The 23,504-nt window shown below is 34.3% G+C and overlaps 1 protein-coding gene across 10 annotated transcripts in view; it reads right to left on the bottom strand.

Moving 5' to 3' along the window:
• The window catches only part of CD47 (CD47 molecule), a 65,819-nt gene that overhangs the window by 22,341 nt on the left and 19,974 nt on the right, over positions 1–23,504 (bottom strand). For 6 of the 10 annotated variants that reach the window (XM_087937381.1, XM_026700796.2, XM_026700792.2 and 3 more), the window contains exons 3-5: positions 11,620–11,646; positions 9,821–9,910; positions 1,126–1,227 (exon numbers count right to left, since the gene is read on the bottom strand). In XM_087937381.1, coding sequence (XP_087793507.1) covers positions 1,126–1,227; positions 9,821–9,910; positions 11,620–11,646 — 219 coding nt within the window. The remainder of the gene's footprint in view (positions 1–1,125; positions 1,228–9,820; positions 9,911–11,619; positions 11,647–23,504) is intronic. The other 4 variants (XM_087937380.1, XM_026700795.2, XM_087937382.1 and 1 more) reach the window with 1 other exon arrangement.

Consider the following 23,504-nt stretch of genomic DNA (forward strand, 5'->3'; position numbering starts at 1 on the left):
CTACTTTTTCCAAGTTGTCTTTTTTATTTTATTCCAATACAAATGGGCTGGAGGACCTGTGGATTTCCAGATATTGTAGAATCATCATCATTCCCCAGGATTAGCCATACTGGCTAGGAATAAAATTGCTATATCTGATGAAATAGATTGCCCTTTAGCTTTAAAATTTGCAACTAACAAAGCTACAGTTGGAAAGTAAGAGAGGGAACATATTTAAGTTGTAACTAGATATATACTTTCATCAATTCATATTTAATCCATATTTTTTTTGATGTGTGACTAATTATTAGTTCTTAGCTAGGAAGCAATAACAACATTGGAAGAGAACATGTAAAATAGCTTATTATGAGAATTTTATCCTTGGAAATAATTGTGATGATTGTATTCTATAATCAGCAGAAAATTATGAAGGCGACCTATTTAAGTGCCTCCTGAGGGGAAGAACAGCACAAGAGAAATATCATTTCCTGTTAAATGTTTACCCAATAGTAAGGGAAATTTATCCTACTAACATAGGATGAAAATATTAGTGCAAATATTTTTAAATGACAAGAATTAATACTGGATATGCTTCATCTATATGAACCATTCTATATTTTAATGAAGGATTTCTACTCTTTCTGGTCTCAATTTTGGCTGTTTATGACTGCAAATTAACTGAACAAATAACAATGCATTCAAGAGTCCTTTTATATTTGCAGTGATTTATTAAACAAGAAAAATAAAAATGCATGTTTTGTATAGTAAAGTTAAAAATCAGCAAGGATAATTAGAGGGAACCATGACCAATTATTTCATGACCTCAGAGATATCTGCTTTTATAATATTAGTAATAAATAAATATTTAATATGTAGCAAGAATAATATATACCAAGTGTATTCAAAAGATATGCTGAACATGTAAAACTAGGACAGCTACACTAATGGAAATAGGAATAGTAATTTAATCAGAGTTAGGAATAATTCACTTGGTGACATTTTGAATCTTTCATACATTAATTTGCCTGTTTTTGTATAAAAACTATTATCAGTCACATACTGGCTATTATCAAATTCAGTCTTGCTGTATGTAGCTTAAGGCCCAATTTAGCTTGATGGAGTATATTTATTTATTACAATTCTTACCTTGGGCATAAAGAATGGTACCAATCACAGCAAAAATTGATATTAATAGTCCTGTAACAGTAAAGCCAATTTTCTTTTCGAATGTCATGTCAAACTTTTGAGCTAAAAGAAAAATAATAGATGAAAACAACAATTAGAGACTAAACAAATACATGGCTTTCAAATTATGCTTTTGAACAGGAAAAACTGAATATGAATGTTGTATGTATGTAAGTATATAGAACTTTGTTTAGATTACATTCCCATATTATTCATTTGTTTAGGCCCACTGGTTTTACAATTTTACAAACTATAGAAAAAACATGAAAGCTCACACAAAAATGAACACACACTTCTATATTTTCTATTTATTTTCTTCTAAGGAAATTATTTTAATCTAGTACACATTATGCTTTGATTTAAAAATTAAGTCACTTTAGAAATGTAGCTAATCCAGAGGTGTGGGGGAGGAGGGGTCTTTCTTTTCTTGGAAATGCTCTAATAATAGCAGCTGGACAGCCATCTGATGGGGCTGCTGTGACCTGAATTTCTACACTGAGCAAGGGCTTTGGACTCAATGGCATGTAGTGTATGGCCTCTTCCAACTTTATTTTTCATCCGCTTTGCAAAATTCTGAAAAGCATGGATTTAAATTTAATCCAGGTCACATGTAGGGTTGGGAGGTGCAAATTGTGTATCTCTAGCCTTTAGAGAGGGAGGGAGGGAGGGAGGGAGAGAGAGAGAGAGAGAGAGAGAGAGAATATTCTATATGATCCCAATGTTGCTATCTTTTGGGAGAGTACTTACTCCCAAACTAAAGCTCTCACAGGTTCTTATATAACATTAATCACTGAGCAATTGCTATGTAACTATTTAATTGTTGTACATTTTATCTCTCTTTTTCCTGAGGTGGTTATCTTTTATACTATTCTTTCCACAGATCTTTTTTAATTCTTCGGCAGAAGTCTTGCCAAGTGGGCAAACCTTAGAAATTGATTAAAATCAATAAAATAAATACATTCAGTTTCCCCATTTATTATCTAAGGCATAACATTTCCAACTGAAATCATCATATAAACCAGGTAGCAGTCATGAAAAAACTTAAACAAAATACAATTAAAAGCCAACTATCTTAGAAAAATATGAGAATCATGGAAAATAGAAAGGTCTTGAACCAGCACTGAATAATGCCAATGTGGATGCTAATGAATCTTTCTGTAGTGGGAATTCCACCAATGAGGTGTCACCTCAAAAAAACAACAACCCCAGGTTCTATAGACTGTTAGAATTACATAAGATTCCAATACCACTGTACTTGTCATTAAATTGTACCCCTCTTGTCTAAATGCAGACATCCTCCATTCCTTTTTACATTCCCCTCCATCAGTGATGGACAGCTGTATCTAGGTAAGGCTTATCTACTAGGTTGGGCTTATCTACTAGGTAACACTTGCTTTAGTTCTTAGAATCCAGCAAGATGTAGTGTTTCAAAGCTTGAAAAAAAAGACATGAAGAGCCAGTCTCAATGTAGGCATCAAGCTGCTAAGTATGTTAAACTAAAAAAAAAAAACTAAACAAGTTTACAAACAATTTGTTGAGAAATTAATGCAAATCTGCAAGGAAATGTAATGATTTTGTTTATTATTTGTATGGAATGACAGCAATTGCAGTAAATATAATGAGCAGCGATGACTAATGATATAATGAAAAGATAAAAATATATAATGATTAATTTATAACCATTATGAATAATCATAATAAATCTATAGACTCATTCATGATCTGTGACTGATACAGCTGGAAAGGCTGTAACTCTTTAAGTAGTTTATAACTCTTGTACTTTAAGTAGTTTATAAGCCATTGTGCTATTCCATTAAAAGCAGGAGCTGAGATCTAGGCTGGGAGTAGAGGATCCCTTCTCCCACCTTCGTTCTAGTCCAAGCTGCAGATCCTGGGATATTATAGAAACAAGTTTATTGGTTTGACCTGGGATTTGGATCTTCCACCTAAAAGCCTTGGGAGAACTGGAATCACTACAATAAAGCTGCCAAAAATATAAAGGCATAGGTGCTTACAATTTTTAAACAGTATTTTGTTGTTGTTGCTCACTAGAGCTTTATTTTTGCTTCCTTTACTTGTCTAATTGCCTGATTTGCCTTGTTTAATTGCCTGATCTGTTTAACAGTTAAAGATTTCTCGGTCAAAATATAATATATAATAAAGTTCCTCTAGATGTATCCATGGTGGAGCTTGTTTTATCACTGGTGTTTACTTAATTTCCTGTAAACTGCTTATGGTAGATGAGTCACTTGCTCTTCGCAGGCAAGTCTGGATTTTTTTTATGTTGTCATGGTTATGGTTACAGGATCAAAGCCACAATACTTTGTACTTCCTTCAAATAAAGGCAGCTGGAATTACAAGATGCTAATATTGCAAAATTTACTTTCAACTAAATTTAGTTGGAACTGTTAATGTTAATACTTCAGACTAATTTACACTGGTTTGAATAAAACATTGTGTAAGGCAGACATACAGTAGCACAGGTTAATTTAAAATATTTACTTTCTAAAATAAACAAAGATTAAATAAAGATTTTAATTTGAAAGAAAGACATAGACAGATCAATATTGCCACTACATATCATTCCTGATTTTTTTTTGCAATGTACTTCAAATTATTTTTAAAAAAATCCTATATTTTACACTACCAAATATTGCTTACTAGAGATAACCTATCCAAACTTTAATAATTCCCTTGACTACCAGGATTTCCCCAATAGATATGCAAGTCTGCCTGTTACCAGCAAAAGCAAGGCTTTTTAAATGGACTATTCCAACTACTGGTTGGTAAGGTCATGCAGCTTCTAAACATAGGCATTTGGAAGTACCGAACCCTGTTACTAACCATTCTTATTTTTGCCAGAGACTCTTTTAACAAACTGGCGGATACATTTCTATTCTAAACACAACAGTTTTAGATATTGCATGAACCAGGAGACTCAGCATGATTTTTAATATGTAGGAGAAAATACACCTTATAAATCAATATTATCGCTGTAGCTGTTGCACAAGGCAGAAAAAACATAGTATGGTTTTTGATATATAGAAAGCACTAAAGAAGTTCTAAAGAACAACTTTTAACAAATGAAAAGCTACTAATAACAACCTATTTTTAGATGTTTTTCTTGCCTTTATAACTTCTTATAAATAACTCAAGGTGGCAAACTATCTAATACTCTTTCCTCTTCCTATTTTCTTCACATCAGCCCAGTGAGGTGAGATGGAGTGAATGACCGGCCCAGAATCATCTTTTATGTCTACGGCAGATTAGAACTCACTGCCTCCTGGTTACTAGCCTGGCATCTTAACCATGGGAACTGGTTTTTATTTAAAGAAATGTTTGAAAACATTCAGTTTTGTTTTGATTCTGTTTACATAATCGGTGTGCCATGAAGGCAGTCCAGTAGGTATTGAGTTAGCATCTTCAAGAAAGAGTACACCACAGATATAAGTCAAATATAAAGCAATTAAGATATTATACCGTTAACATCTTAATTAATAAACCTAACAATAAATAGTAAAATAATTTGCTACCACCTTGGATATGAAGATTTGTGACTCATGTTTTAAATTCCTTTAATGTCTACAAATACTACTTGACTGTATTAATGTGTAAAGATATTTTAAATGATTTTTTAAAAAGTATTATATAGTAGCTTTTTCAAGAGCTCCACTTATGAAACAAAAGCAAAACGTATCTTTTTATTTTAGATTTATGTTTTATAATATTCTTAACATACTAAATTTTGTATACTATTTTTGTGTTCCTGCTGCAGTACAATGTACCTAGTACAGTGCAAATAAAATAGTAAAATAGTAAAATAGCCAGCATGGGAAAGTTATTTATTAATTAATTTGTGTGCCATCCATCTTACCACAAAGTTTACAAATATTTCTAAATAAATTGGAGAAGAATATTACTTAATAAGTAAAATAAGAAACTTGTTATTTCTCATATATGCTACCAATTGGGTACAAATATGATTCAGTACAGAATGAGAAATATATTAAGATTGGCCATAAAATTTTCACTCAGAGAAATGATCCAACAGCTGGGATTGAAGATTAGCTTCATTTTTTTTTAATCACCAACCTGATTTAAATGATATCTTTCATTTAGATATTTGGAGTTAGTGTCAAACCATTCTACTTAATCCCTATTGATTCCATATGGATATGAATGATTACTATAATTTTTGCTATCAAATCAGATTTGACTCATAGTGGCTACATAGTGACTACGGGGTTTTTAGACAACATTTTTGGAAGTGCCATTACCATCTTTCTAAGGCTGAGAGAGAGGGTGACTGGCCAAAGTTAACCAGTTTCTAGTTTCTGTGCCTGTGACAGGACTAGAACTCTGGCTTCTCCACTCCTACGCCCCTTTAACTGCTAAACCAACCTAGCTCTCATGAATATGGTTATTCCATCTTTAATAAAAATTACCACAGGATTTAAAAATATAAATCTGTTTACAAAACAAGCAAGATTATATTAAGGGAGACATGCTTACTGAATGTTGATAAAATTATAACATAAAAATAAAAATAAAAATGTACCTAAGATAAAAATGAAAGAGATTCAAATTAAGTTCTCTTAAAGAAAGCATTATACATTAGACTGGCCCCCACTCTGACACTCTTTTGGAAGGCACTGAAGACATGGTTCTATCAGCAGGCCTAGGGAACCCAGAGCAGGATGAAGCCCATTAAATAGTTTGTATGAATGTGTGTTGTTGCCAGGGTGGGGGGGGTTATTAGTTTACTAATTTATTATTTTATTATTCTTTTTATTTCTTTCATATGGTTTTTATTTCCATGTAATTTGCCTTGAGTCGCCATGTGCAAGTAGGCGGCAATATAAATTTTCTTAAATAAATAAATAAATAAATCTTATCGGTAACTGAGAGGTCCTTCCCCGATATGATGTGGCGATGGAATGCTGTTAATTATACTTATTCTGTTCTAATAATTTTTTTGGTGAACCACCTAGATTTAGTATGTATAGACAGGCAGCTAAATAAATAAATAATCATTCAGCTTGTTTATACCATCAAATATATATCTTATGGTACAAAAAGACTGAAACACATTAATCTAATCTAATCTAAGAGAGCTCTCATATTCACCAAAACAATAGACAGAGCAGGAAAATCCTCAGATCATGAACCTTCATTTAGCTGTAAATGAACAGCTCTCCTTCAATCCCTACCAATTCAAAATAACTATGATGACTTTATGGTCATTATTTACTGGCTAAACTCTATTTCTTTCCCACAGAAAGATATTAATATGGTATTTACTTAAACTAGAGGAAAATATACAGTAAATAAAGCAAAATCCATGTTTGGATGATATCATTTTATAAGCATATCGTGAAAATATAAACTAAATGGCATAGTAACCTCGTGGAATAGATTTTTATCCAATATCAAAAAAAATTAAAAAATAAATGAATCGTCTCCTCACACTATGTTTGGAAGTTACCATATAGAGGAAAGGACTCAAAATGAAACAATTTCTCCAGTTCCCAATCTAAGGAAACAAGCCATATCATCAATGACATTAAAAGCCATTAAGATATGATGCTGAAGCAAGGGAATTACATTCCGTCCTTCCTTCTTGCCTACCTACCTGCCTGCCTACTGAAGTAGTACCTGATCAAAGTCCTACCAAACATCTTAGTTTCATGCATAAATCCTTAGAAATTTATATCATAGTAGACTTTGTAGCATCTAAGTAAGTTATATTAGCATCAGATAATAATAGTACATTGCTTTCAGAGAAACATTAGTTACTTATTAGATCTTCATGATCACACTCTTTTGTATGTTATTAGAAGCCCGAAAAATCAGGATTGTAAAAGAATAGATCCATCTGGATGCATCAAAACGGATGGATTGCAAATTTATAATAATATTGTATAAAATACTAACCTGTGCTTCGCTACGAAACTATGTGGTCGGGCTTAGTTTTTAGGGAGAAAAAAAGGGGGGAAATTCTGCCTCTGCCTATCAGCATCCATCGGTATTTGTCTGGCTAGCATCCTGTCAGTGTGTGAGAGAGTTGAGGGCTGTTTGGAACTGAGGCAGTATTTTCCGTGTGAGCAAGGAAACAGCAAGGAGCCTGGGCGAGGCTTAGCTCAACTGTTCTGTACTAAAGCTGGTTGCTGCTGTGAAACTAAAACTGAAACTGAAAATCCTCTCCTCTGCTTGTGTTTTGCATTTGGAACAGATTTCTTTTCAGGTGGGGAGGGGGAATAGAACTCCTGAGCATCAGAGCATGTTAATAATAATAATATACGAAATACTAATGCTCTGATGGTCATTTTGAAAAATCCTTTCTTAGTGAGCACCTAGAAGTCAAGAGGAACATACATGCCAAATTTCAAGTTTGTAGGCTTTACGGTTCTGGAAATTTTGCGATGATATGTGAATTATTTCACTTTTATATACATACATACATACATACATACATATATACATACATACATATTATAAAAATAACTAATTGTAAAATATAAAATTTGACCAGACTAAGGGTAAATATTGTCATATTAAAAATATGAAGCTTATTTTGAATTATATTCCAAAATATTCCATGTTTTATGGGGATTTTAAAAAGTCAGGAAAATAGATGCAATCCATATCTCTGGGTGGGATCTGGTCCAGAAGGTAGGAGCTGTGACAGAGAAGTCCCCATACTTCCTGGGTCCCACACAATAGTAACTTTTAGGAGCATCTGTGACGCAGTGGTTAGAGTGCAGTATTGCAAGCTACTTCTACAGCCAACTGCCTACAATTTGGCAGTTCAAATCCCACAGGGATTCAAGGTTGACTCAGCTTTCCATCTTTCCGAGGTGGGTAAAATGAGGACCCAAATTGTTGGGAGCAATATGCTGCCTCTGTAAACTGCTTAGAGAGGGCTGTAAAGCACTTTAAAGCGGTATATAAGTCTAAGTGCTATTGCTATTTAATAGAAGAGACTGGAGAGAAGGGATGGTAGGAGTAAGCATATTAGGCAGACAGAAACAATGGGAGACAATGGCAGTACCGAGATGGTCTACAGTTTTCTCAGGCATGGGGCATAGCAAAAAGAATTATATTAAGAAACTAACAAGACTCCTAGAGTGCACTAGGCTGTCTATAACAAATGATCAATTTAGTCTTTGAAGAACTCTACTGAGTTCTTCACTTCAGGTGGCAACCTGCTCACATAGTTCATACAGTTAGGCAATTCCTACTGAACGTAGCCTCAAGCACTTTTCATTGGTTCTGGTTCTGCCTTGTGCACAAAATAAGTCCACTCTCTTTTCAATATGACAACTTTTCAGTTCTTCAAACAGAAGTAGAACCATTCATCAGCATTATTTGGGCATGATCATTCAACCGATTGTAAGTCTTTTTAACGATAGGACCAACTTGTCCACATTTTATCATTTTATTAAGGAAAATTTCATTCAAGCCTGTTGAAGAACAAGTACTGAGGTCCAAGTACTGTCTACAGCAGTGGTCACCAACCAGTGGGCAAGGGACCACTGGTGGTAGGCGAGAAAATTTTGGTGGTCCGCAGAGACATGTCACCCCAAAGCAATTAATCCAGGCTGCACAGGAACACAAGGCTGCGCCGCCCACGTGGCCTGTGGGAACACAAGGCTTGCATTGCAAACAACATGAGGTAGTGAGGGGAGAGGGGGGAACTTGTCCCATGCGTCTCGCCTGGCCACTGGGCTGCTTCTTTCTGCTTCTTTCTTCTTCTGCTTTTGGCTGCACACAAGGAAAGCAGCAAAAGTCTTTCTTTCTCTTCCCCAAACTCCGCCAGAAATGAGTCTTTGGGACCCTGCAAGGCATCCTGCTTCAAGAGGCTGCGCCGGCAAAGACTCATTTCTGGAGAAGTTTGCTGCTTTCCTTGCATAAAGCCAAAAGTCTCTCTCTCTCTCTCCCTGAGAACAGAGCTGGAGATGGTATAAAGAATGATTGATTGGTAACAAAAAGGGGTGGGGAATTTTCCTGCAGACTTTTTTTGGGATTTTCCCAGGGTCTCTGGTCCGCAGGATTTAAAATTCTGAGTTTGGTGGTCCCTGAGGTTCAAAAGGTTGGCGACCCCTGCTCTACAGCATTCTCCTAATCTACTATGGTAATAATTCTATAAAGAAAATGGAGTTGCTCTGGCATTGCAGAAGACACATACTGGTTCCTTCTCACTGTAGCTAATCTATCAATATTCAGAAACATAATGATTTTATATTATTATTAATATAAAACTTAATTTATAGAAATAATGACATTAAAAGAAATTTATTAAATTTGTGTCATTTTATGGCCAAATGCTGAACACCTAGAGGCAAGTACAAACTGTTTTTCAGTGCAGACTGTTATAGAAGGTATTAATAAATACTCATAGATGTCACAAATGAAAGGTAGCAGATTTTAATTAATTGCAGTGTCACCTTTTATTCTGTTATTTCCGCAATCAAGAAAACATTGGTAAGCAATTACATAAACTGCTCAAAATGAAGATGCTTACACAAGTTTTTAATCATGTAAAGCACAAACTTCTTTTGCATTATTACACACACACACACACACACACACACACACACACTAACAAACTTTATTGATATCAGTATTAATAAAGAAAAAGGAATTTAGTACTTACCTACAGTAATGAACTGGCACCAGTACAAAATAACAATCAATACTATGATGGAAATGATAGAGAACCGTTCCACTGGCTGAAACCAAGGTACTATAAACAAAACAAATACAGTACAACTTCAGGAATGCGTGCACATTTATAATATATTTCACATATTTCTGTGCTGACCTTTCAGACATTTCTTTATCATTACAGCAGAAAAAGTCAAATTATTTACAGGACAATTGTTCTAGGTTTCCAGATTAAAAGCATAGTAGGATTGCATATTTCTTGATATCTTAAATAGCTTATGTTAGCAGATTCTCCATCTAACTAAGAATGTCCTATATTTAGGGGGAAAGGTTTCTTCAAATCATCCATCCTCAAAAGTGCCACTCCTCTACTAAGTGTCTGCCTATCCACAACACATAATCTAATAAACACACTTAATCTAATAAACTTGTGTTTATTACATTCAATTTACAACTTTTAGTGATTACTCACATAATGTAAGTAAGAGCAGTTACTAAAAAAAGAAGCAATATTGAAGGACTGCAGCACTTAACAATACTATGGCATCTGCAAGTGGCCTTTGAAAAATATTCTCAAAATAGGTCATAACAAAATGAAGATGAGTATCTTACAAAGCAAAGTGGACCTTTGTCCTAGCTATTGCAGACAAAAGCAAAGCTTAAGAAAACAACTCGTCATTTCTATTGCCTTAGTTCAAACCATGGAAAAACTCAAGTATTTCAGTTTTGTTTCAAGTTATCATCCTAGCACTATCATCCTGAAGTTTCTGGAAATCTGTCCCTGATGTTCTTGCACATTTTTATTTCCTTCACCTTCCTGCACAGTTAGAGACTTCTCTTCTGAGAATTAGCGTTCTACATTCTATCAACTTCAACTTTTGCATCATAGAGGCTTTGTAATTTTCCACTTGTGACCTTAAGCTGTAACTGTAACTTTGTCATGGCATTAAAAAGCACTTTCACTAAATAGTTGGATGTAAATGTAAAAACACCAGCCATTGGAGAATTGGATATATTTTTGGCTGCAAACTGTAGTCTGCACAAAGGGCTGCCTTCTTAAATTCTTATGTAAAATCTAAAAATTATTGGGGTACCCAAAAGTGTTACTTTTTTCTATCTTCCATAGCCTTAGTAAGACTGCACTCTTTATTTCAAAGGCTGTTCCGAAGACTGTAGAGATAAAACTTACTATAAGCATGCTCTAATTTTTATGTATTTGTATATTAGTTTTATACAGGTGATATGGTCAAATGACTTAATCATTAAAAACTCCATTCCACTCTGCAATTTTACCCAGGAAGGAAAAAAGGGTAGATTCTTTGGACATCCTTTCCAAACATAGTGCTACATCCTTCCACAGAACATAGCTAAATCTACTGGGCTGCTTAAGGGCTGGCAAAGTAAGCCTTACCAATTCTCTGCTGGCACAGGGATCAGGGGATACCAGGCACTTCCTGCAGGAACCAAATAGGGTTTCTGCATTTCCTCAATTGCAGATTTTGACCTAGTTAATGTGGTAGTATAAGCTATTCATACCACAAACTATGATTGGGTTTTTGAATTTTTGAATTAAAGAAGTAATATGTTAGTCAACCAATTCTGCTATGACAATATTGAGTGCATTATGATCCCATTCTTAATTTCTTTTTAGCAGCAGCTGTGAAATCTCAAGAAGAAAGGCTGATGCAGTTGCCAGGCTGACTGAAGTGGGAGGACTAATTCAGGAAAACTGCCAGAAAGAGTGAACAAGCCTTTTATGCAGCTTCATTTTCCAGATATTCTTCTTACCGCTTTCTGATGAATAATTTAGGCAGGCTGTAAGGGGGAAAAAAACAAAACAGGGACAACTCTAATTTCTATGTTTGCATATATTATGCCATGGTTAACATAAGGTACAATTCATAAGCCCACTGAGCTTCCCATCGCACTTTGTTGCTAGAAAAACATGGCCTGTCTTAGGCTCAGATAAATGTATAATCTTCAACTTATTGAACTATAGCTTGCTTTAACTTCAAATCTACCATTTTCTTTTGAAAAAAGGAAAATGATATCTGAAAATGGCTACTGTTACATTAATTGAAGCTACCTCCATTTAAATCCTTTTAGAAAGTCACTTTTTCATTTTACTTGTTTGTTGATCAAAACCTACCAGCAAATTAATCTGTGCATCATCCTGGATCAATGTATAAATTCAGGCCCAATTTTCTGCAACATTCTAAAATCATCTCAAATACTTACAGAATTGATGTTACCACAGTTTTCTTACCATCTGATTCTTTTTCTATAGTATCACATATTCCATGAAAAAGCAAGACTCTTAAATAAACTACAACAATAGATGAAAGATATGATATATTTAAGAGCAAGGAAAGTGGAAGGAGGGACCAGCTTCTGTCTATTTATTATGATATAGGAAGAAAATACCGCATAGAACCTAATGATAATTCAGAAAATTCCACATGATATTACTTCTAACTGTTTGGGGAGGGGTGTAGTTTTTTGTATTGAAGTTTTGTCCTTGAAAGCTTCCTGGAGTCACGAAGAGCAAGTTGGATGGCCATAGTTTTTTTTCCTTTTAACAACCCTAAATCCCTTGCATTGGGGTGGAGTTGGGGAAACTGAATGGAACGTTTAAATGGCTAAAAAGCCCTTCCTGATGTCTACGTGGAGCTCACAGCAGATATATTCACATTACACCCAGAGAGAAATATCTGCAGTATCTGGAATCAAACTCACAGCCTACTGATAGTGAGGTAAGAGCTTCACCTCTATGGGGTGGCCATATAAATGTTCTTAAATAAAATAAAATGCCAGCAAATAACTCTAGCATGCAAATAAGCAGGATGGAATGTGGATACCTCCAGACAAGACTTCAACTGAACTGTCAATGTATTTTCCTACTACAATATCACAAAGGTTTTTTTTGTTTGTTTGTATGTTTGAACTGAAAGTGTACTGTTTTTCAGGGACACAACTGACCAGAAAAAAACAGGACAAAGGAGGCTTTTATGCTTTTTTACTGTATAGGAGTTCTCACTTAACAGCTGCTTCAAACAATGACCCTTCATAATTATGATGGCGATGAAGAAATAACTTCACCACCAATGCCTATGAGCTTCGCAGGTCTGTAGAGGAAAGATGAGTAAGATCATAAGCACAGTTGAAGTCACATGATATCTCACTTAGTGACTGCACTGCTTAATTAACAAGTTGCCAGTCCCAACTGTGGTAGCTAAACAAAGAGTACCTGCATACAACTGAATTATTTACAGCAGGCATTTACAAAAGACATATACTATACAATATTGATGTTCACCTGGTGTCAGTTTCCTTCTACTCTACCTCGTAGAGTTTTAACCTGGAACCTCCTAATCAAGGCACAAAGTTATAGCACTAGATTGAGTTTGAGTAAACATTCCCCCTCCCAATTTTTCAGGGAACTTCATTAGATTTTCACAGGTCCCTAGGATTCCACAAAACAGAGTTTGAAAATCCCCAGCGCAGGGGAAGGAGTTGATTTTTGTATAAAACTGTAAGAAACAAGTTCATATGAAGCCTAATATTCGATTCTAGATCTGTTAGGAAGTTAGTTTTAGCTAAATTGTATCTTTAACTTTCCATGTTTTCTTCCCTTTTTAAAAAATTCTATTCTGATTTTTTTAAAGACAACTTTAAGTGGTGTTTTGAACTTATTGTATCCCAATCAGGACCAAATACATGCAAAACAGAAAATATTTGGTCCTTCCAATATTCAAGTGTTGGGATAAGGATGACAAGAAATTTGCTAATTGGAACCATGCCAAGGTGAAAACTCTGACAATATACCGTCCAGTGTGTCCCCCCCCCCAGTTGGTGTACATATGCCTATCTGATAGCTTTACTCTTTTAATCATGGCATAGCACTATGCTTTTTTAAAGGAGGACAACTGTTTAGTATGTAGAGGACAACTGCTGGAGTTACTGTTTTCTATGACACATCTTTTCATCATTCAGAAGCACAGATGGCTGGCCACGCTTCTCAGTGTGAAAGAAGCTCAATGGGAGATACTCCTTCATGGTGGTGTTTAAATCAAGTGTGGGAAGACAGAGAGACTGTACACCTTGGTCAATGGAGCAAGACATTTTCAACTCACCCTACCATCTCCTACATGTTAAATAAAAATACAACACATTAAACTGTTAACACTCAATATTTCACTGAAATGTTTTTATTTATTTAATCCTAAAATACCCATGCTGCTCCATTGCAGAGCAGCCATTTCTGCTTCAGAAACTATTTAACTTGTTTACACCAGAACTGATTTTTTTAAAAGGTTTTTTTCCCTGCAGAATACCAGGTTTTGTATTACTAAAACAAAAACTAATGCAAACAATCAGAAGACTCAATAAAGGACCTAATCTCTTGCTTCTCTCAAGATTAGCAAGTATCAGATCTAGACAGGTGGTCTCTGAGTTGAATGAATCAGGAAAACCAGAGGAATTAAAAAAAAAGAAACCCTATCCACATGAAAAAGTTATTTCTGGGATAATACTATGTTACACCACTATATGATTGCAGAAAAGCAGTTTAAGAACAGTCATCTGAGTTTGCTTTCTTGCTTTCCTTTCCCTTTTAAGCCTTTTCCCTCTTTTCTCCCTCATCTTTACATTGCAAGCCTTCAGGCAGAGAATGTCTTCTTTTCATTTTCTTTTTACTTGACTTTATGTAAGCTCTCCTGGAGCCTCTTGAGCTAAAGAAGATATAAATACTTTAAACCAGTGGTAAATGCAATCTGTGCTCTTAATCTAATTTCACATTTCTGGCCTATTGCACAGAATGCGGAGAATGTATTAGGAAAAGAGAAAGAGGGACAAAAAGCAAGATGGGAATGGTGTGTTGAGCTAAGCTTCTTAAAGTCTGTTCAGTAAACAACTATCAGTAAAATATATCTATACTGATATAATATATATACTGATATATTTTACTGATCGGTATATGGTTTATTTGTAAGCCCAGGAGGGGACTGTGAATATTGTTGTTCTTTAAACTACCAATTTTATTTTTGCGATATTACATCTCACTTGAAAGTCTTTGCAACAATAGGGTGAATTCCAGATGCCCGCCATTTTAACATTTCATGTCTTGCTTGTCTGAACCACAGACTATATACAAAGCAAGAAAGGACTTTGGGAAGAGTTAGCTTTGAAATCCCTAGATGTTTCTAAATATCTGAGGCATCCTGTGGCCAACCTCCTTCTTACCTTTTCAAATGCTGGAAGAAGAGGCCAAAGACTGAAGCAGAGACACAGTAACATGGATGAAGTTTTATAAATGGAAACTTATTTGCATTGGGCCCAGAGAGAGCACAGCTGATCTGCTCCATCAGCCCATTCACTAGCGGGAAGGCCATAAAACAAAGGTATTCTGACAACTGCCAAAGGAGAGGGCATGATGAGAGATTCCATTAGTTGGCAATAAGAGCCCCATGTTTAATAGGGGTGCCAGCTGAAGCTAAGAATCTGCACTGTTTCCATAATTGTTCAAAATCATGTACAACCTCAATCTCAGATCTAGCATCAGTATATATATTGACCCTGCAACCTTTAGCAATTTCACAAGCCCTTTCAAAAGCAAAAATGTCTGCAAATTATGCAGAACAGCCAGGCTGGCTACATCAAAGTTCTCCCCATGCTTTAAAAATTACTGGAAAGTGATTAGCTGCACCCTTTAACTCAGGCAATAAAAAAACAATAGATCCTCAGCAAAAACTCACCTTACTGAGATAAAAGCCTTTTAGAAACTTGCCTTTTCTTGTTTCATTCCCCCAGTCTTTTTTCCTTTCCTGATAAATCAAACTGTTGGGTAAACATTCAAAGAGTGTGTGTGTGTGTGTTTTATATACTGTCTGCCTTGAGTGGTAAAAGAGAATGGGTGAAAAGGAGCAGGAAGAAGGAAAGAAAAGAGTGGTTGTATAAAAGAAGCTGAATTGATTTTGGAGGTTTGATTTAACCAACTCTTCTTTGTCAATGTATTGTAGTTTTAAATTAGTAAGTTTGCCTGTTGTTTTTCAATCAGCAATGGCCTTTTTGCTTGCTAGACTATAGATTTTTTTTAGATAAATAAGTTTTTGAACCATTTTTCTCCTTTGTGCACCTTTCATTTAATAAATTAAGAATCAATATAAGCGCCTTGCAGGTATGTATTGTATAGATTCATGTTTCAATGTTTCTATCACTTGGTTGACTATTCTATTTCAGTTGTTTACACTGTATCATAAAACAAAGTTTAATGATTAATAAAGTTGATGTGACAAGAAACTTTAAACTTTAGCCTTGATAACTGGAAATTTGCATATGCTCAGCTATTATAATGGGGATTTTCTAATTGTTTTCCCCAAAAAACCCATTAAACCTTTTAAACCTGCGAAACCTTCTAAGAGGGATTTACTGAATACAATTGAATTTAATTTTGTTTTATTCTTGTGGGAAATTTATTTATTTAATTTTTTAAATTCATGCTCTCACTAAGAAAAAGCAATGGATTCTCCTAGTGGCCATAGGGAGATTTCTTTCTGACCCCACATTTATGGAGATCCTCTCTTTTTCATATGGTACTCATGAGATTCCAACAAAGAGCAAGAGAATACAAGAGACTTAATTTCAGGAAACATTTTTCAATGTGCTCTCTCTCCCTTTAAGGTGGTTTATGCTTCTGGCACAGAGAAATCTTAATATTTACTGTTTTACCTTGTAATATATTCCTTCCTTCACCAGCCTAGATGGGTAGAAAAGAGGAATACAATTTCAGGTTTGTATTTATTCATGGGATAAAATTATTTTAAAGTGGGTTTTAATGATTTTATTTGGGCTTTAAAAATAATTGAGATTTTAATAATTATTGAGAAAAACATGTTAACAACCTTTCTTTACATCAATTATAAATGCTTTCCACTCAACTGATTCTAACTCATAAGGTTTAGGCTAGGATGGGATTCTTGCTCTATTCAAAATTATATTTTATTTCATTACAAAGATCTACCCCAAATATTATGTGTGTGTATGTATGGTATTCAGCTTTGTCCGGGTATTTTCCCACATCATTACAGTTGTGTTTTTAAAGCTGTAGCGACGGTTCGGCAAAATCTCATCTGCCATCATCAGGCGAACACAATACACAGCCTGATGATGGCAGATGAGATTCTGCCAAAACGTCGCTACAACTTTAAAAGCACAACTATAATGACATGGGAAAATACCCGAACAAAGCTGAATACCATACATATAGATACCTGCAAAAACTTAATATATATATTATATATATAAAATAGTAATATATATAACCTTAACATGTAACATATAATAGTAATATATATAACTTTAACATGTATTTTCCCGGAAGTGGTATGTCTGTTCTATATGAATGTGTTTCTGCTTCCCTTTTCTTTTGCTTCCTCTATGTATGCCTATGGATAGGCAAACATGAGTTGGATTGCACATGTCCACTTCTGAGTCAAAGGGCCAGAGAGGGAGAGAAAAAAACGATTACAATGGAGAGAGTCAATTGTGGCCAACTGCCTTTAGAATGGAGAGTAAATTGCAGCCAATTGCTTTTTCCATAGAAATACATTGGACTGCTAATCATTCCCAAAGTTAATATTTAGTTGGGCTCTCCCATCACATTGCCTCTGTTTTCAGGGAGTAATCCTGCTGATAGGCAGTGACCCAAGCTCTTTAAACTTCTAACATTCGACTCTGGCTTCAGTGATTGTTTTACTTAAATCCTACTGTTAAGTTGTGCTGGAAATAGATAACAATGAATTGCTGATTTTGGAATTTATTTATTGATTTAAAAGGTTTGTTTATGGCAAACTATGATATGCAATATGGGAGGCTGGAAAAGGTAACAGTTATGTCTGTAACTACTACAAAGAAGTTTGAAAAACACTTCTTTACATTTCTTTTTCTTCTTTTTTCTTATTCAGCTTTTACCTTTCACTTTTTTTCCCTATTTTTTCTTCTATGTTTCGGTAGTTTTTTTTTAATCTTTGCAAAATATTTTAATAAAATTGCTAAAAATGTTATTTTTTAAGAACAATTCCCAAGTTAATAAGGCCTTCAACACAAAAATATTGTTCACTTCTATTTTTGATAAATAAATGCATTTCTCAGTCATACAATTGATATATAGGTATGCATTGACATGTAAATGCTTATAAATAGCATTTACCATGCATATATAGAAAGAATAAGAATCTATTTTTTCTAAAGGTGATACCAGCACAAACTGGTAGTACAAAATTAAATACATCACTATATCTGCTACATTTGCCATTATAAATTGCTTTCCTCCCAGAAATTAGAGGTTTTCTAAATCAACTCCAAGTTATCATTATTTGATAATTCTTGAAATAGAACAAATTATGACATCAAGAATACCATTATCACTTCTCTTTTATGAACCATAAAATGTACTTTGTTTCCTTTGTGAGCACATTTTAAAAAGCTAAAACTTTTCAGGAAAAAGGGTAGATGTTAAAATTTAAATCAATTTGCTTTATATATTATAGGAGTATGGTGGTTTCCATTACCACTACAAACATGTTAAAATATACACATTACTCCTTTCTAATTATCGGAATTCCTAATCTTTAACTTTAAATTGAATCATCTGTGATTAATATATATTGCATTCATTAATGCAAATGCCCACTGAACTTTTGAGTCAAAAACGTACTTGTTACTATTTGAACATATTATTTTCCGTCTGATTATTGGAGTGGCAAGAATTTAAAAGTTTCAAATTATGAAACTTAAATTAAGTGTTAGAAATTATTTTTAACAATATTTTTATTGAAATTTTAAAACACAAAGGTAAAAAATCTAATACAAATTAAAAGAAATATAAAAAAGAAAAATTACAAAGTGCAGAAAGGAAAAATGTGGAAAGATCCACATTCTCATATTTCAACCCAAAATCTCCTTATCCCATATTTTATCTTTTGTCTTTAGCAAATAATAGGGCCTGGACATATAAATTTAGCAAAAGTCCATTAAGAACTACCACAATTTTAAACAAGTAAAACAAACGAATTTCTTTCCTTTACGTAACACTCTCTCATTTTCTCTAACTATACCAAGGAAAAAAAACTGTTATCCTCATGCCTTGTCTATAAACAGATATTTTAAAACTCATCATTCAAACTTAACAAAAATTCCATTAGGAAAGGTCAGAAACAACAGCGTATTTAAAAGTATAATATTTAATCCCTTCAAATGATGTCTCAAATTAATTTCTTATCATTTTGTCTTCATATTCTCTCAATTTTAATACCAGAACATCATTTTTGCTAAAAATGTAACAAAAACTATTTTCTTCCCATTACTTATCTATAAACAAATCTTTAAAGCCTCAACATTCAGTCCTAGTCAAGAAAACTAATTAAAATTGTTAGGAAAAAAATTCTATACATTTTCACTTTGATTGAATAAGCCAACTTTGCAAACCTACATTTTTCTTTGAAAGATCTTGATGCTTAGTTCTTTTAAGAAATGTCCCAAAAGCTGATTTCCCGTCTGTCTCTCTTTAATTCTTTTCACAAGAATTCTTTTATAAGTATAACACCTCTCTTTTGTAAATTCAAAGTAAGAAACTTGTCCAAGTCACTTTCCTGAGTTAAAATCCATATATCCAAATCACTCTTCTGGCTTATTACTTGTATGTCCCTTTTAATTATTAAAACCTTGGTTTTCAATTGTCAATATCATTGTTGTATCCTATCAATTTTAAACCATATCCCAAACAGTTTGATTTTCAATATTTTCTTCTATCTCTTCTTTTAAGACCATTTTTATGATGTAGTCTAAAATAGAAAGTTCTGGGTACACTGTTGCCAAATATCCCTGAATTCATCCAGAGTTAAATTAGTTTTCTCCATTCTATATTAGTGAGTCTTCTTTGATTATAATCTTTAATTCTTTCTGGTAGCCTCTAGTAACCAGCTTTTAAAGCCTCCTCTTATCGCATTTTACTATCATCCGACACATTTTCCCAGAGAAATTTCTTAACACATTCAAAATCTTCATATATATATTTTAATAAGATTTAAATAAGATTATAGGAAGTTTTTATTTACTCTTTAAACTTACATAAAGCTTTTTTTGCTGGAGGTTGAAGGAAAAATGCCCAGGGAAATAAAACTTGCCCTTCTGAAGGTTCTTAATATCAATCTATAAAGCAATCGACAAGCCATTTCCAGTAAGGATGGTTAAGAGAGGAAGCAAGAGGAACCCAATATTTTTTAAAGGCTTGGGCTAAACTGACTCCTTGCTCCCAGAGTACAACCAGCTGGAGACAGTTTCATCAAGGAAATGTCTGTTGGGAACTCTCAAGTCCTGCCCTTTATCCTTCAAGGGTTCAAGGAGCCAACTCTTTCATTGACTCCACTTTCTGCTACCATCATTGGGTCCACTAAAAGCAAAGTTGTCTTCAGTCTGCCATTGCTTCCCTGGAAGTCATGTCAGAAAGTATTTCTTGACTTTCACTGGTATAATGTAAATTATCATCAATACATTGCTGATACTCAATTACACATCTTTATACATCTCTACCCTAAGCTGCCAGAGTTATACTGTTGGGAATTCTCTCTCAGTGTCTGGAAGCTGTGGAGGTTTGAAGGGGGAAGAGCAGGCTTAAACAACAGCAAAAGCAAATGGCTTTCAGCTCTCAAGCCCTGAGATCTGAGAAATTTTCTAGTTTCTCTCCTTAATGAGATAGCACTTCTGCAAATAGAATTGTGTGCACACCTGGGGACTTCCTGGATTTAGGCTCATGTTAAGGAACAATCAAAAAGTTTGTTGAGCAAATCCATCTTATATGTAACTTCCTTTTCTTGGATGAGGAGGTACTACTTATGTTCACTTATGCTCTGGTTACTTTCTATAGTAGAGATAAGCTTCAGTGGGAAAAACCTAGCTGCATTCATGTATGCGTGGAGAGTGGAAGCCAGCCCCCGGACCTGGCCAAATGCGAGGCAATGCAGCAGTGACACCAGCAGAGAAGTCTGAAAAAGCAGGCAACCTAAGCACCACTAATCAGCTGGTGTAAACTAATTTGCCCCCTGTGGTGCACCAAGGATAAGCACACAAGTGCTGAGCAGAATGAACTAGCTAGCACTAAAGGCTGTCAAGGATGCATTCTGTCCAGCACTTGTAGTTTCCATGGCACTGCTTGTCATGTGCTAAATAAAATAATATTTCGTCCTACCATCTCTGATCCTGGAATCTAAGTTAAAATTATTTTCACATCACCTTATATTTTATGCCCAGGGAAATAAAACTTGCCCTTCTGAAGGTTCTTAGTATCTACTCTATGCATGTTTTTAGCAGATTCCAGATATTCTATTTCTGAAAAAGTTAACATATTATTTTAAGTATATTTCTTAGTACTGGTTTTGAATGCTATATTCATATAGTATGAACTTCCTATTCACATAATATGAACTAGTTTTGCAAATTATTGCTATATTTGATAAAATTCAGATTTCTTCCCATCTGCAAGTTCACCCCTCATCACAAAATAACTTTTACATAAAATGATGAACACATTATCTAATGTCCAGAATCATTAAAATGTTACCAGATATCATTTTTATAATTACACATTCATATTTCTAAAATGCTACTATATTCAATACAAAATTAAATTGAACAAAAATAAATATACAGCATATTTTCATAAAGATGTTCACAATCATGTAATTTTACAAGGCTACATAATGTAATAATCCAAATACAACCATAGTTTGAATAAGTGAAAGAAAGTCAAGAATCTTAAGTTTTGCTCTTATCAATTTATTCATCCATAAAACTTATTTTTCTGTGTCCTGATTTTCAGATAGGCAAAAGGAGGCGACACAGCATGCATTAAAATCTCAAAAGACTTGGGGAAGCTCAAGCTTCGCAGAAATATAAAAGGCCTTTTAAAATAAAACTGGAATAAACAGCCAGCAGCTGCTGAAATACTTGCTTTATTGCTTCAAACTCCATCAAATCATATTTTTCAGTTTTAGAAAAAGTGAGAGGGGAGAGAGAGATATATAATTAAGGAATTTAAAGTTCACTTAAATATCTCTAAAAACCAAAGAAGCAGCATACTTTAAGTTGCTCCTGGCTGCAAGATAATTACCTGCTTCCTTTTCCAATGAAGGTAGAGGTAGAGGCTGGTTTGATTTAAAGTTGACTCTTAGTGACAACGTGGAACTATTCATGCATATTTTTTTGACAAATATTCTGAAGTACTGTAGTTTCTGGCTGTTTTCAATAGGATGTTTTATAATCTTAAGATTCTGTCCTAGAGCCCAAGAATTAATGGTAATCCTTCATCTAAATAATAACCAGGTTTGACCCTATTAAAATTCTGGAAATTAAGTCATCTAGGTGCTGAAACCTGCTTTAAGCCTCAAATTCCAACTAGAGTTGGTTAATTAAAAAAATAATATAATGAAAATAGACAGGAAAAATCCTGTTGGCTGTTATCTGAAAAAGAACTGGAACAGGAACTGAGAAAAGGAAGTTTTGCTTTCTTGAACCCCTTATATTGTAATCTGCAGTCACCATCCTTAAGAGAATTGTTTATCTTAGAAGTGGAGGAATATAATATTACTTCAACACAGTACCATTTGTGTTTTTATTGCTAACCTTCAGCCTATTCTCCAAAAAGACAAAGAAAACCTGATGCCTGAACCTTCTCAAGAATATATGCAGTTTATTAACCTCAAAAAGGCTTATCATTTGCCTAATACGTGGTTTTACTTTAAGGAACTTTTCAATTTTGCTTACTAGCTACAGTTCTTTGCATTATCCAAATTAATTGCAACAGGATATTTGTGGAATGGCATTATAGCTCTTGGAAAAGATATTCAGTTGACATATGTCAATATCTACAAAGATCAAAACACAGGTAGTCCTTGACATACGACCATAATTGAGTCCAAAATTTATGTTGCTAAGTGAGACATTTGTTAAGCAAATTCTGCCCCATTTTAAACCTTTCTTGCTACAGTTGTTGAATCATTGGAGTTGTTAAGTTTGTAACACGGTTGTTAAGTGAATCTGTTTTTTGCATTGGCTTTGTTCAGAAGGTCGCAAAAGGTGATCACATGAAGCCCAGGACACTGCAGCTATCATAAATATAAGTCAGTTGCCAACTATCTGAATTTTGATTATGTGACCATGGAGATGCTGCAAATGGTCATAAGTGTGAAAAATAGTCATAAATCACTTTTTTCAGTGATGTAACTTTAGAGAGTTACTAAATTAATTGTTGTAAGTCAAGGACTACCTGTCACGCAAATAGTACTCCTTGTGACATTCTATAGAAGACAAAGTTGGACTTTAAAGAACCAAAATGGGAAGAATAGTGATGTTTGGAACATTGATGTTGCAAAATAAAATCCTTAAGAATTACATAGACAGCTAGGGAAAAACAGAAATAACCATCATATAAATTAACCACTTGGGACACAAATGACCAGACTCAAATTATCCTACTTTGGACACATTATGCAAGGACTTAATTCTCTGCTGAATGCTGAGAAAGAATGGAAGAAAGAAAAAGAGGCTGACCAGCAGCAAGCTGGATAGACTCAATTACAATACTATTAGACACATCATGGGAAAACTTGAAAGACCAGATT

The sequence above is a fragment of the Pseudonaja textilis genome, chromosome 7 (assembly GCF_049901715.1).
Source record: "Pseudonaja textilis isolate UNSWEBS1 chromosome 7, rPseTex1.2, whole genome shotgun sequence".
NCBI classification, from domain to species: Eukaryota; Metazoa; Chordata; class Lepidosauria; order Squamata; family Elapidae; genus Pseudonaja; species Pseudonaja textilis.